Consider the following 12,542-nt stretch of genomic DNA (forward strand, 5'->3'; position numbering starts at 1 on the left):
TGTGACTTGTGATACATCCACTATACAAGCAATCCATTCAATCACCGACGTGACCGACGAAATACTATTAAAGAAATATCACGCTCAGAGAGAAACTTAAGAGAGACTATGCCAGCCTATTGCCGTCGAAATTGCTTGTACCGCCAGTACATCCATTTTCAGTTTGGGAACTACGTGACAACATACATTTTCTGATACTAACGAAATCATATCGTTGAAAGTAGATATGGTTCGTATCTACACTAAAGTCTGCGGCACACTATGCTTGTTTTCCTGCTGGATTGCTAGCTGAATTATAATCTTGCTACCGTATTGGCTGTGATACTCCCACTGACAGCATCGCAGCCAATATTGTTAGTTGAACATCAGGGGAATGCTCCAATTGTATTTGATTGTTCTTACATTCTGATCGGGTTTAAATCCTCGATGGAAACTAGGCCAGTATTATTGTTACAGCGACGCAATTCGTTGAGAACATAAATTCTGTACATAAGGTATGCACGTTCAATGCAAATCATGAAATAATGAATAAATATCCAAAACATTGAAGGATTAATAACTTCATTTCACGGCAGTCGACAGGAATCATGTTGAGTACATTGGCCTAGTTTCCATCGAGTAAAAACCGAAACTCGGTGAAAACTAGACCATTGATAGTAAATTCAATATGGCAGTTATTACGAATTACTCCAGTCCAATCAGAGAAATATATCGATCACGTGATATTTTGCGAATCTCTGTTAGGAGCTCCGTACAATAAAAGGAATAGGGAACAGAGAACAGAGAATAAGAATTTCAACCTATCAGAAATCATGTATTGTGGAATACACAGTTTCTGATAGGTTGAAATTCTTATTCTCTGTTTTCTGTTCCCTGTTCCTTTTATTGTACAGAGCGCCTTATACTATAGAGTCTCTAGATATCGATGGAAAAGACATAGATCCGTATTCCGAATGCTCTTTTATTGATAAAAGCGCGCTTTTATCTCTGAAATTCTATAGTAGGCGTAACGTAAATTATAGTATATTAGCGCGCTAACATCATCGTAAGCGTGTTCTGAATACGGACCATAAATTTGAACAAGAAAACGGCGGAATCAGAGGAATGTAGTCGCATGACCAATCACGAACGTTCGCAGTCCCGTATTCTGTGGGAACGCATCCTAATCAAAATATGATTTTGGAATGCATTCTATGGGAACGCACCCAAGATTTCTTCTATTGTTCGTTATTCGTGTCTATTCCCTGATGTTTCTTTTCTTTAGAATTTACTAAAAATTTAACATAGATTGTCAAAACTTCGAAAACGACGATGTTGAACATGCTGAAGTATCATCTCGCTAATCACAGTTTGCATCAATTGAAAAAATTGTCTGTTTATTCTTCATTAAAATTATATTTATCTACTTCGACAGTCATTATGATCAATAAGGTACATACACGACAATCTTACAAATGTATTTTAATCTTATACACACATACACACAACGCGCGCGCGCGCGCTTTTATGTAATACTTAATTTTACATAATTTTATATACTAATATTCTTAATTTTATTGGTAATTTATTTTTATTATCGTAATAATATCGTAATAATATCATATATTCTTTAAGTATGTCATTAATTTTCTTTTATAAAAAATGACGTATTTTGTTTAAATAAATGTCATGATATTAAAAATATGCACACATTTCCAAATATGTAATAGATATTATACAAATTGATATTATACAAATATTAAAATACAATTTTAATTACATCTATATGTACCTATTTTATATCTACACATATACACACGCACACATGACATGTTTACTTACATCTTACTTATCATGTTTATCAGCAAAGCTGACAACTTTTGCATTCTATTAACCTTCAGTCTTTCTGCCAGTGTGTGTGTTCTGATTACATCTAACATCTTATATAATTCTAATAAAATGGTGAATAGTTTGAAGCTGTTCTGTTATATTATATATAACAGAGAAAAAATAAAGTAATATTACAGGATAACTGCCCCAATTAATGTGCCTTTTAGCCAATTTACTTATTATTGAATTAATTATTAAATATTGTAGCTTTAATTTTATCTGCTTGCAATCAGTATCAGTTTTTTATCTACTTCTTTTTCTTATAATATTTCTTTAATCTAAAAAATGTTAATATTTTATAATGCTTTTGACAAAAATAGAAAACATGTTTTTATCCCTATTGTGAGTCCTTTAAGCAGCAGGCCCTATTAATGTGCCTCCAATTTGTGTGCCTATCCACATTTGACTCATTTTAACATATAGTTACTAAAATAGGTAATAAATTTAAGCTAATTGTTTATTATTTAAGCTAATTGTAAATATATTACATAAATTATTATTTCAATTATATTTATTTCAAAGTGTACTCATAACACAACGTTCTCAGCTCCAATAAAGGGACATTAATAGGGACAAGCTTAAAATCTTGCGATCCGTATTATTGGATTCGTGAATTCCTCATATCTTTCGAAAAATATTTAAAATACTTTAATACTCAAAACATAAAATATCGTCAGAGTATTAAAGTATTTTAAATATTTTAAAGAATAAAAAATAAAATATTGTATGCATTAATAATTTAATTTAACAAAAAAAAATATTTTTTCTTATTTATTTGTGCTAGTTTTCTTTATGACTTTTCGAAATACAAAAGCACACTAATAGGGACAAGCACAATTGGAACAGTTATCCTATTATTTTTAGTTATTTTTTTAAAACTGAAAATAAGGAAAAACTAATCGATAAAAATTACATGATATCGTAAGAAATCTATATTTTGTCGCTGTATTTATTTTTTTTAGATAGAATAGCTTTTTAGATTTAATTTTAGCTTTTCACAATAGAGTTCCAGAAATCCCAGCAATTTGCTAAATTTAGATTTTTTTGTGTTCTTAAACTTTTCTTTTTCTTTGTATTTATATGTCTCGAAACTCTTTAATTCTATCGACTTTTGCATATTATGGATTTATTCTTTAATCAATTCTCTATTGATTAAAAAAAAAATTAATTGAAAAATATGTTCATTTTTACAGAAGTTAGGGTAACAAATATGGAGTCGTAGGGACCCGAATGTGTATTAAGGATAGAAAAGAAAGTGTGTATAGCTAATGTTAAAGGTCAAATTCGTTTCTTCAAATTACACACACACACAGAGCAGGTGTGTGTGCGTGTGTGTGTGTGTGTATGTGTGTGTACGTGCGTGCATGCGGCGCGTGCATACGTGTGTGTATGTGTGTATAATTTGAAGAAATGAATTTGACCTTTAACATTAGTTATACACACTTTCTTTTCTATCCTTGACATACAGATTGTATTTCAAAATTTACTGCCAGCATTGAAAGTATATAATGTGCACGTGACATATAAACTGTAGAGTTTTAGTACTAACAGTAAATTTTGGACCATAACTACAGAGTGGTGTCCACTTAACTCAAACATCTTGAATCATTTCATTTATTTTTGATGATGCAAAAGAATGTTTCAAATGAAAGTGGAACGGTTTTGAGGAGGATTTTGGTTATATTGTTTTTTTTTTGGTAAATACTTTAAAAAGATCATTATTTTTTTAAATAGAATTTTATGATTTTTTTTTTTACATGATGTGATTCCTCCAATTCTTCTGTATAAAAGTAGATATCAAAATAACAATTGTTTATGAGATATTTTATACTTTTTTCTGGCACATATTAACATGAAATATTAGATATTTCGTGAACTATTAATTTTTTGGCAATTGTATCTTAAAATGAATTGGTATAAAGAAAATTTAGTTACTTTAAAAAAATATCTAAACAAAAATGATTCATTTTTTTAAATAACCAACTGTGTGTTTTCTTTCACCAATTGATTCTTCTCATTCTGTTTATAAAAGTATTAAGATTATGTTCTCGTGAATTACTAATTATTAAACAATTAAATAAGCTCACGAGATTTAATATTTCATGTGTGCCATAAAGTATAAAATAACTCGAAAACTATTGATTTTTTATATCTCTTAATATTTTGGAGAATAATTAAAGAAATTAAAGATTAAATAGAGGAAAATATCTCTATAAAGTAAGATATTTTATAAATCATTAGTTTTTTTAATTTTAAAATATGCAGAATTTTTTCTTTAAGCAAAGAAATCTATATATAGTTCGAATTAATAAGAAAATAAGATAATCTTTAGAAAAATCTACAAAATTATCTACAGAAAGCAAACTACTACATGATAATTTTTGTATAATACAACTTTATCGATTCTAATAAATTTTATTGTCATGAAATATATTAAAGACAAAAACACACATATACATATGAAAGTACCTATACTACAAAAGTACCTAATACATATATGATTTAATATATTTTAGTGTTATTAATGTGAATATAATTATATACTATGTGCAGGAACAAGAACACAAAAATTACAGAATTGAGAGAGATACATTTGGAGAATTAAAAGTTCCTGCAAACAAATATTATGGTGCACAAACTCTTCGAGCACTGATGAACTTTCCAATTGGTGATACATTTGAACGTATGCCTGTAAGCAAGAACAATAAATTGACCTATTTGTTTTTTTTTTTTTTTTTTAATTAATATATTCTCTCTCTCTCTCTCTCTCTCTCTCTCGTCTAAATATTTGAAATAACCAATGATTATTTTTATAGTGTAGGTTGATAATAGCTATGGGTATATTAAAAAAAGCTGCTGCAGAAGTAAATAAAGAATATAACTTGGATTCTAAAATTGCCGATGCTATTAGTAAGGCAGCAGATGAAGTAATAAGCGGAAAGTTATATAATGATCACTTTCCTTTAATTATTTGGCAAACTGGATCTGGCACACAGACTCACATGAATGTTAACGAGGTTAAATATTATATTAATTTCAATATCAATATCAACTATATACTAAACTATATCGTCATCCTATGAAATAAAGTGATTATCCTATGAATAATTATTTGATTTAACATATTTAAAATGTATTTAAAATGTTTAGGTTCTTGCCAATCGTGCAATTGAGATACTTGGTGGCGAACTTGGCTCCAAAAAACCTGTACATCCAAATGATCATGTTAATATGTCACAGAGTACCAATGATACATTTCCAACAGCTATGAATATAGCTGTTGCCTTAGAAATTCATAAAACATTAATTCCAGGCTTAGAAGAAATACATGAAGCATTACAAAATAAAGCAAATGAATGGAAAGATATTATAAAAATTGGTAGAACACATGCCATGGATGCAGTACCATTGACATTGGGTCAAGAATTTTCAGGTTTATATTTATGCAAATTACATAAATGGTTAAACGTGAACGAGATCTTTTTGTGTTGAATACAAATAAACATAGACATATTTATACTGACTAACAGGTGAGAGCGTCTGCTCACGCCCTGGGTATATCGCGTTCATGAAGAGGACGACCCTATCCTAGAGCGTGATTTACAATAAGTTGCAAACTCTCTGTCATAATGCTTTGCAACAGCCAATCAGAAGTGTCAATAGTAATTAGTGATGCTTCTGATTGACTATCATGAAGCATTGCGACTAGTGACGATGTTGGTAACTTATTGTAGACCACGCTTTGGAGCTATATCCAAGAGTACAACAATAATACATGGCACTAAATAACGCGCTCAAATCCTTCAAATTCAATCATAAAATGTGCGGATCCATGGTTGGTCTCTTCGTCGGACACAGTATAGTTGTGGTTTTGTAGCAGTTGTTTCTGTAATCTTTGTTACAATATTCAAATATAATGCCGTTGCGCATTCGGTAGCGTTTCTTCTTTGAACTATGCAGTTTATGTAAAATTTCGACGGCTTTAATATTTTTTCGTTCACAAAAAAGTTAAACAACTTATTGCACAATGATAATCTATACTGTTTCACAATAATGACTACATTGCTATGAGGTTACAACTATTTAGGCCATGAAGAAACACTCTCACTCTCATTCTCAAAATTCTTTGTGTAAATACAAATCAACATTGACATATTTATCAACATTGATTTGTATTCACACACAAAAAACTTTGATTATATTTTAACCACCCTCGTATTTTAATCTAGAATCACTCATATTTATACAATAAAGGTTGGACATATATTTAAAACTTTTATTAAAATAACAATATTTATAAGATAATTGTATTTAATATTTTAGTGAAGCACATGAAAATGTTCGTATTTTGTTTTTTTAGCATTATAATAACGAAAAATTGGTGCAGCCACCTCATCCCCCCACTTAAAAATAAAGAATAATGATTTCAATTTATCAGAAATCAGATACACCGGAATACACAATTTCTAAGTTGAAATTATTATTTCTTATTCCCAATTCCTTATTCCTTCTATTGTGGCAACGCTCTGAGAAAATATTTTGTGTAAATGCAAATGTTTCAAATACTAAAATTGATAGTCAATCTTATTATTTGAATTACAAAATATATAAAACTTTCAATTTTTCGATTTTAAATACTAAATACGTAATACTTTCGGTTTTTTGACTTTCACGGATATTATCGTCAAAGATGCCAGAAAGTTTGCGTGTTTCCATCCATTGCTAATGCCAACGTTTCGTAGATCTTGCCATTCGCTTCATCAAGGAACGCATTGTTATTGAGCTGCTCCTCCGGAGAACTATTTTTATGTAAATGCTGTAGAGAGGGGCGAAGATATGTTGAGAAAGAGAGGAGGAAGACTTCTTTGGCTTATCAAGAAAGCAGTCTATTCTTCCATATATATCCTACTTATAACCTGAATCTCTCTTCAAATTGTTTGGACGTTTCTGTATTTCTAGAGAGGCCCTCTGTACTTCCTCGAAAAATTGATATTGTTGTAGCTATATATAGTAGTTGTTTTATCGAATAATATTTGATGTCCACTTTCACGTGCTCCGCTGAAATACATTTGCATTGTGCTTGAAATTGTGCTTGAAATGAAAATTTTAAATACATGACCAATCCTGCATATAATAGGTCTGCGTTTTATTCCTATATCAGACTGCACTAGAACTTTCTTTCTCACTTTCGCCAAATCAACATATATATATACACACACACACACACATCAGGTTCCAAAAGTGTACATTAGTCAGTCATAAAAACAGCTCTAGAATGTGTTGTTTTTACGCTGCAAGCATCAGTTTCATTCTTGTTATCAGTCAAATATTAAAGGACGAACGATGCTTACAAGCATGTAAATCGAGATAGATCTTTAATATATATTATTAAAATATTTCGCAGGATATGCTACGCAAATTGAATATGGTATTAAAAGAGTAAAAGATACACTCCCAAGATTATATCAATTAGCTCTTGGTGGTACAGCGGTTGGAACTGGACTAAATGCGCGAAAAGGCTTTGCAGAAAAAGTAGTTGCAAAAATTGCACAATTCACTGGTTTACCCTTTGTCTGTGCTCCAAATAAATTTGAAGCTATGGCTACGCACGATGTAATTGTCGAAGTACACGGTTCTTTTAATACAGTAGCTGTTTCTCTATTGAAAGTAGGTATTTGACACATAACTATTTAAAAATTATATTTATAATCTGTTGATCATTTGTGTCCTTCTAATAGCTTATGTATATAATCTGCACAGATCGCAAATGACATCAGATTCCTTGGAAGTGGACCTAGATGCGGTTTAGGAGAATTATCTCTCCCAGAAAATGAACCGGGAAGTTCTATTATGCCTGGAAAAGTAAATCCTACACAAACTGAATCAGTGAGCATGGTGTGTTGTCAAGTAATTGGTAATCATGTGGCAATAAGCATCAGTGGTAGTAATGGACACTTTGAACTTAATGTTAATAAACCAGTTATAATTGCGAACGCTTTGAGATCTGCAAGATTGTTAGGCGATGTCTGCTCTTCGTTCGCTAAAAATTGTGTTGCTGGCATTGTTCCTAATATTGATAATTTACAAAGAAACGTAAATCAAAGTTTGATGCTTGTCACAGCATTGAATCCATATATTGGTTATGACAAGGTATTTACAAATTTATATTTCTTTAGAATGAGTATGGAGTTAGGAGTTTCTTGTATATATATACCTTGATCAAAAAGTTCCCGGAATTCATTCAGAAAATTCAAAATACAAGTTTTATTCATCAAAAGTGATATTGTCCCCTTCAAAGTACTCCCCATCAACTGCAACGCACTTATGCCAGCGCTTGATCCAGCTCTCGAAACATTTCTGGAATTCTATTGTCGATATAGCCATCAGAGCCGTCTTCGATTTTTCCATTACCTCCTTTCGACTATTAAAACGTGTTCCCCGTAATGATTTTTTCATGCTACTCATAAACGGCTGTTTTCTTTAGAGTATCACTGCCGAAACAATTTCGCAACATTTCCAAGGTTTTCACACCATTGAATCCATTTTTAACGCAAAATTTAATATAAACTCGTTGTTGCAAATTCAACTCCATTTTTAAAACTGTAAAAAATCGAAAATACGTGCAGAGATAGATATACTCACGACGGCATAACTTTTACAAATGTCAAGCTATGGTGATAAAATTTGGTGGGAATGTCAATGATAGATGTGGCAACCAAAAAAACAGAACTCAAATCATCTGACTCAGAGCATCACCTGGTGGTAATTCCGGGAACTTTTTGATCAATGTAGTACACAGGGTGTCTCATATCACCTGTCTACCCTTTTTATCTCCGTAGGATAAGATCCAATCAAAAATATGTTCAGATCAAAGTTGTGGGGTTTAAAAAGATCTATCTACTGATCATATCAATTTGACCTTGGGTGACTGTGGCCAAGGTCAGATCAAGGTCACATCGATTTTTTAAAATGAAACATCCTACTTTTTATTCTAAAATCTAATAGCCAATATCAAAAGCTTTCCAAAACCCTTTAATAAAGTATCTTTTGATTAAGTAAATCTCTTATAAAGATTAAAAGTTACAGTACTGTTGGTGTTAACATTATCCAAGGTGTATCACATGAAGATTGCCTTGGATTTATACCTTTTGTGTATGTGCGAACGCGCATCTACGCGTGTACTTGCATATGTTAGTGTTTCTAGTGAATAAATAAATGTTTACTTGTTTATGAAAGATGTTCAAAATACGAAACTGGAGCTAGGAGCCAGACTTAGTAGCCAGACTTAGCAGCCAGGGGCGAATAGGATGCTGAGGATTAAAAATAATAATAGTAAAATAATAAAAGTAATAAAATGCATTAAAAATGCATTGAAAGCAAGCCTTACACTTAAGATGATACAAAATAAGTTGAAATATAAAAACATTATTATTAGGTGTACAACTTTGCTTCCGCCGTTTTCCTATAGATAGCTTTAGCGGTAAGTGGTAGTCGAAATAAATAGATCATACAATAAACTTGGGTATCTGTCAACATAACCCCATAGAAACATTAGTCGATTTGTGTCTGCATCATAAAGTTATTCTCGATTGAAAATGTCAGTTTACGAGACAAATTCTCGTCATTTGCGGGAGGTTTTAATTTTTTGCTTCAATATGAAGAAATCTGCGGCTGAGGCTCATCGAATGCTCTCAAATACTTACGGTGAGGCCGCTATTAGTGAAAGAACGTGTCGTGAGTGGTTTCAATGCTTCAAGAACGGTGATTTTGACGTCGAAGACCGGCATAGCGGTGGAAGAGAGAAGGTTTTCGAAGATGCAGAATTGGAGGCATTACTTGAGCAAGACTCGTATCAAAATCAAGAAGAATTGGCACGATCATTAGGACTCAACAAACCATTTTAAAACGCCTCAAAGCCATGGGAATGATTCAGAAGCAAGGAAATTGGCCATACGAACTGAAGCCGAGAGATGTTGAACGGCGTTTGTTTGCTTGTGAACAACTGCTTGAAAGACGGAAGGGATTTCTGCATCGCATTGTGACTGGGGACGAAAAATGGGTTCATTCCCAAGCGCAGAAAATCATGGGGAGTTCCCGGCCATGCTTCCACGTCGACGGCCAAACCGAATATTCATGGCTCCCAGGTCATGCTCTGTATTTGGTGGGACCAGCTCGGTGTATTATGAACTGTTAAAACCGACTGAAACAATCACAGGCGATCGGTATCGAACGCAATTGATGCGTTCGAGTCGAGCATTGAAAGACAAATGGCCGCAATACAACGAGAGACACGATAAAGTGATTTTGCAGCATGACGATGCTCGACCCCATGTTGCGAAAGTGGTCAAGACATACTGGAAACGTTGAAATGGGAAGTCCTACCCCACCCGCCGTATTCTCCAGACGTTGCTCCCTCTGACTATCACTTGTTTCGATCAATGGCACACGGCCTGGCTGACCAGCACTTCCGGTCTTATGAAGAAGTAAAAAATTGGATCGATTCGTGGATAGCCTCAAAAGATGAACAGTTTTTTCGACGCGGGATTTGTACGCTACCCGAAAGATGGGAGAAAGTAGTGGCCAGCGATGGACAATACTTTGAATCATAAATGTATAACCAGTTTTTTACAATAAAGCCTCGAATTTCGGAAAAAACGGCGGAAGCAAAGTTGTACACCTAATAGCCATGAAATTAAATTAAACAAAAAATGTATTAAACCTTTATAAACTATTTAGCAGCCAGACCGCATATTCGTAGAGATTTGACAAAAATCACACGTACTCTCCAAGATGAGTACAAACGATGAGACAATGATTTGCTTGGAGACGATACTAATTGTTAATATAAAAATTAAATAACATTTGTCCTCAGGTATATCGACACATCACAGTTTTATATTCAATTTGGAGAGTATCTGTGATTTTTCAAATCTTTATGCGTATGCATGTTGTCTGGTTGCTAAAGTTTACAAATGTTATTTAATTTTAGTACCGTCCCCGGGCAAATCGTTGTCTCATCGTATTTTGGAGAGTATGTATGATTTTTGTCAAGTCTCTACGTGTATGGCCTGGCTGTTAAATAGTTTATAAAGATTTAGTACATTTTTTGTTTAATTTTATGGTTATTATAATAATAATTTTTTTCAACTTATTTTGTATTATCTTAAGTGTAGGATTTGTTTTCAATGCATTTTTAATGCATTTTATTACTTTTTAATTCCGAGGATCCCAGCATCCTTCGTCCCTGGCTGCTGCAGTCTGGCTGCTAGCTTCAACTTCGTATTCAAAATGACCATCGTTTTCTTACTAAAGCTGACCGCGCGACAACTTTGTTGCTGTTTCGCGCCTTTAATAAGCACCCGACTCATTCGCACGCAACGGCTCTCCTCGCGCAACTCGTTGGGACCGAGCTCAAATGTCCGGACTCTAGTAATAAATATTCAATCTTAGTAGAGACTTTCTTATGTTGCTATAAAAGTGAATCAGAGATAAATAAATATTCACTATTTTGTTTTACTTCTCAGAGTTTTCATAGATTTATCCAGCCATATCTTATTCAAATGAAGAAACATACGATATGTTATTAATTTTGGGTGAATGTTGAGGTTCATTTGTTGGTGCTGAAAGATTGTTGCGACAGCGTTTTCCTAATCCTCACTTGCGGAAAGTCTTTTCATACACACACACACACACACACACACACACACACACACACACACACACACACACACAAGGTGTAAATCCGACCGGGCAAGTTTCGCGCAGTACTTTAGTAATGCTAATGCCGGCGCTGCTGTTAATCTTCGTAACTCGAGATTTACTTAATCAAAAGATACTTTGTTATAGAGTTTTGGAAAGCTCTTGACATCAACTGTTAGAATAAAAAGTAGGATGTTCCATTTAAAAAAATTGATGTGATCTTGACAACCACTTGGCAAAGCCACCCAAGGTCAAATTGATATGATCAATAAATAGATCTGGAGACACTGGTAGTGTCTCGGCGCCAAGCTACGCGCAGCGACACTGTCGCTACTTTATGCGAGTTTTTTTAAACCCCACAACTTTGTCTGAACATATTTTTGATTGGATTTTCCTGCAGAGATAAAAAGAATGGACGAGTTGTCTGAGACACCCTGTGTGTGTGTGTGTGTGTGTGTGTGTGTGTGTGTGTGTGTGTGTGTGTGTGTGTGTGTGTGTGTGTGTGTGTGTGTGTGTGTGTACACACAAATTATTAATATTTTTTGTAACGATTTATATCTATAATTTTTTATAGGCTGCTACAATTGCAAAATATGCACACAAAGAAAAGCTTACATTAAAAGAATCGGCATTAAAACATGGAATAACGGCAGAACAATTCGATCAATGGGTTAGACCCGAACAAATGCTTGGACCGAAATAATTTCTACGTTGGAAGAATATTTAATAGAAATATACATCAATATATATACACACACACACACACACACACACACACACACACACACACATGCGCGCGCGCGTGTGTGGTGTGTGTGTACATACAGAGTGTCCCATCACTGACGATAAATATTTTTAAGACAGATTTTTTTTTTGTCAATCTTTAGCATTTAAAAATTACGAAAGACGGGCTAAAATTTCGTGTGTTCAGGATTAGCAAGGTGATCAGTGAAATGTTTCTTTGAATGTTTTTG

General features: G+C 33.2%; 2 protein-coding genes across 2 annotated transcripts in view; one reads left to right on the forward strand and one right to left on the reverse strand.

Annotated features, from left to right (window-relative positions):
• Positions 1-56, reverse strand: part of LOC108686615 (NAD-dependent protein deacetylase sirtuin-2) — a 4,656-nt gene extending 4,600 nt beyond the window's left edge. Inside the window, exon 1 of the mRNA XM_018192014.1 lies at positions 1-56. This exon is cut by the window's left edge and continues 1 nt beyond it. The gene's annotated coding sequence lies outside the window, so the exon portion shown is untranslated.
• A 1,164-nt stretch (positions 57-1,220) lies between these two features.
• LOC108686614 (fumarate hydratase, mitochondrial-like) lies at positions 1,221-12,295 on the forward strand. Its single transcript, XM_018192012.1, has 7 exons — positions 1,221-1,431; positions 4,423-4,560; positions 4,686-4,886; positions 5,020-5,302; positions 7,274-7,536; positions 7,630-8,019; positions 12,143-12,295. The coding sequence occupies exons 1-7, from the start codon at positions 1,312-1,314 to the stop codon at positions 12,269-12,271; spliced, it is 1,524 nt and encodes a 507-aa protein (XP_018047501.1). The 5' UTR covers positions 1,221-1,311; the 3' UTR covers positions 12,272-12,295.
• Positions 12,296-12,542: the final 247 nt, after the last annotated feature.

This window comes from Atta colombica, unplaced genomic scaffold (assembly GCF_001594045.1).
Source record: "Atta colombica isolate Treedump-2 unplaced genomic scaffold, Acol1.0 scaffold187, whole genome shotgun sequence".
Taxonomy (NCBI): domain Eukaryota; kingdom Metazoa; phylum Arthropoda; class Insecta; order Hymenoptera; family Formicidae; genus Atta; species Atta colombica.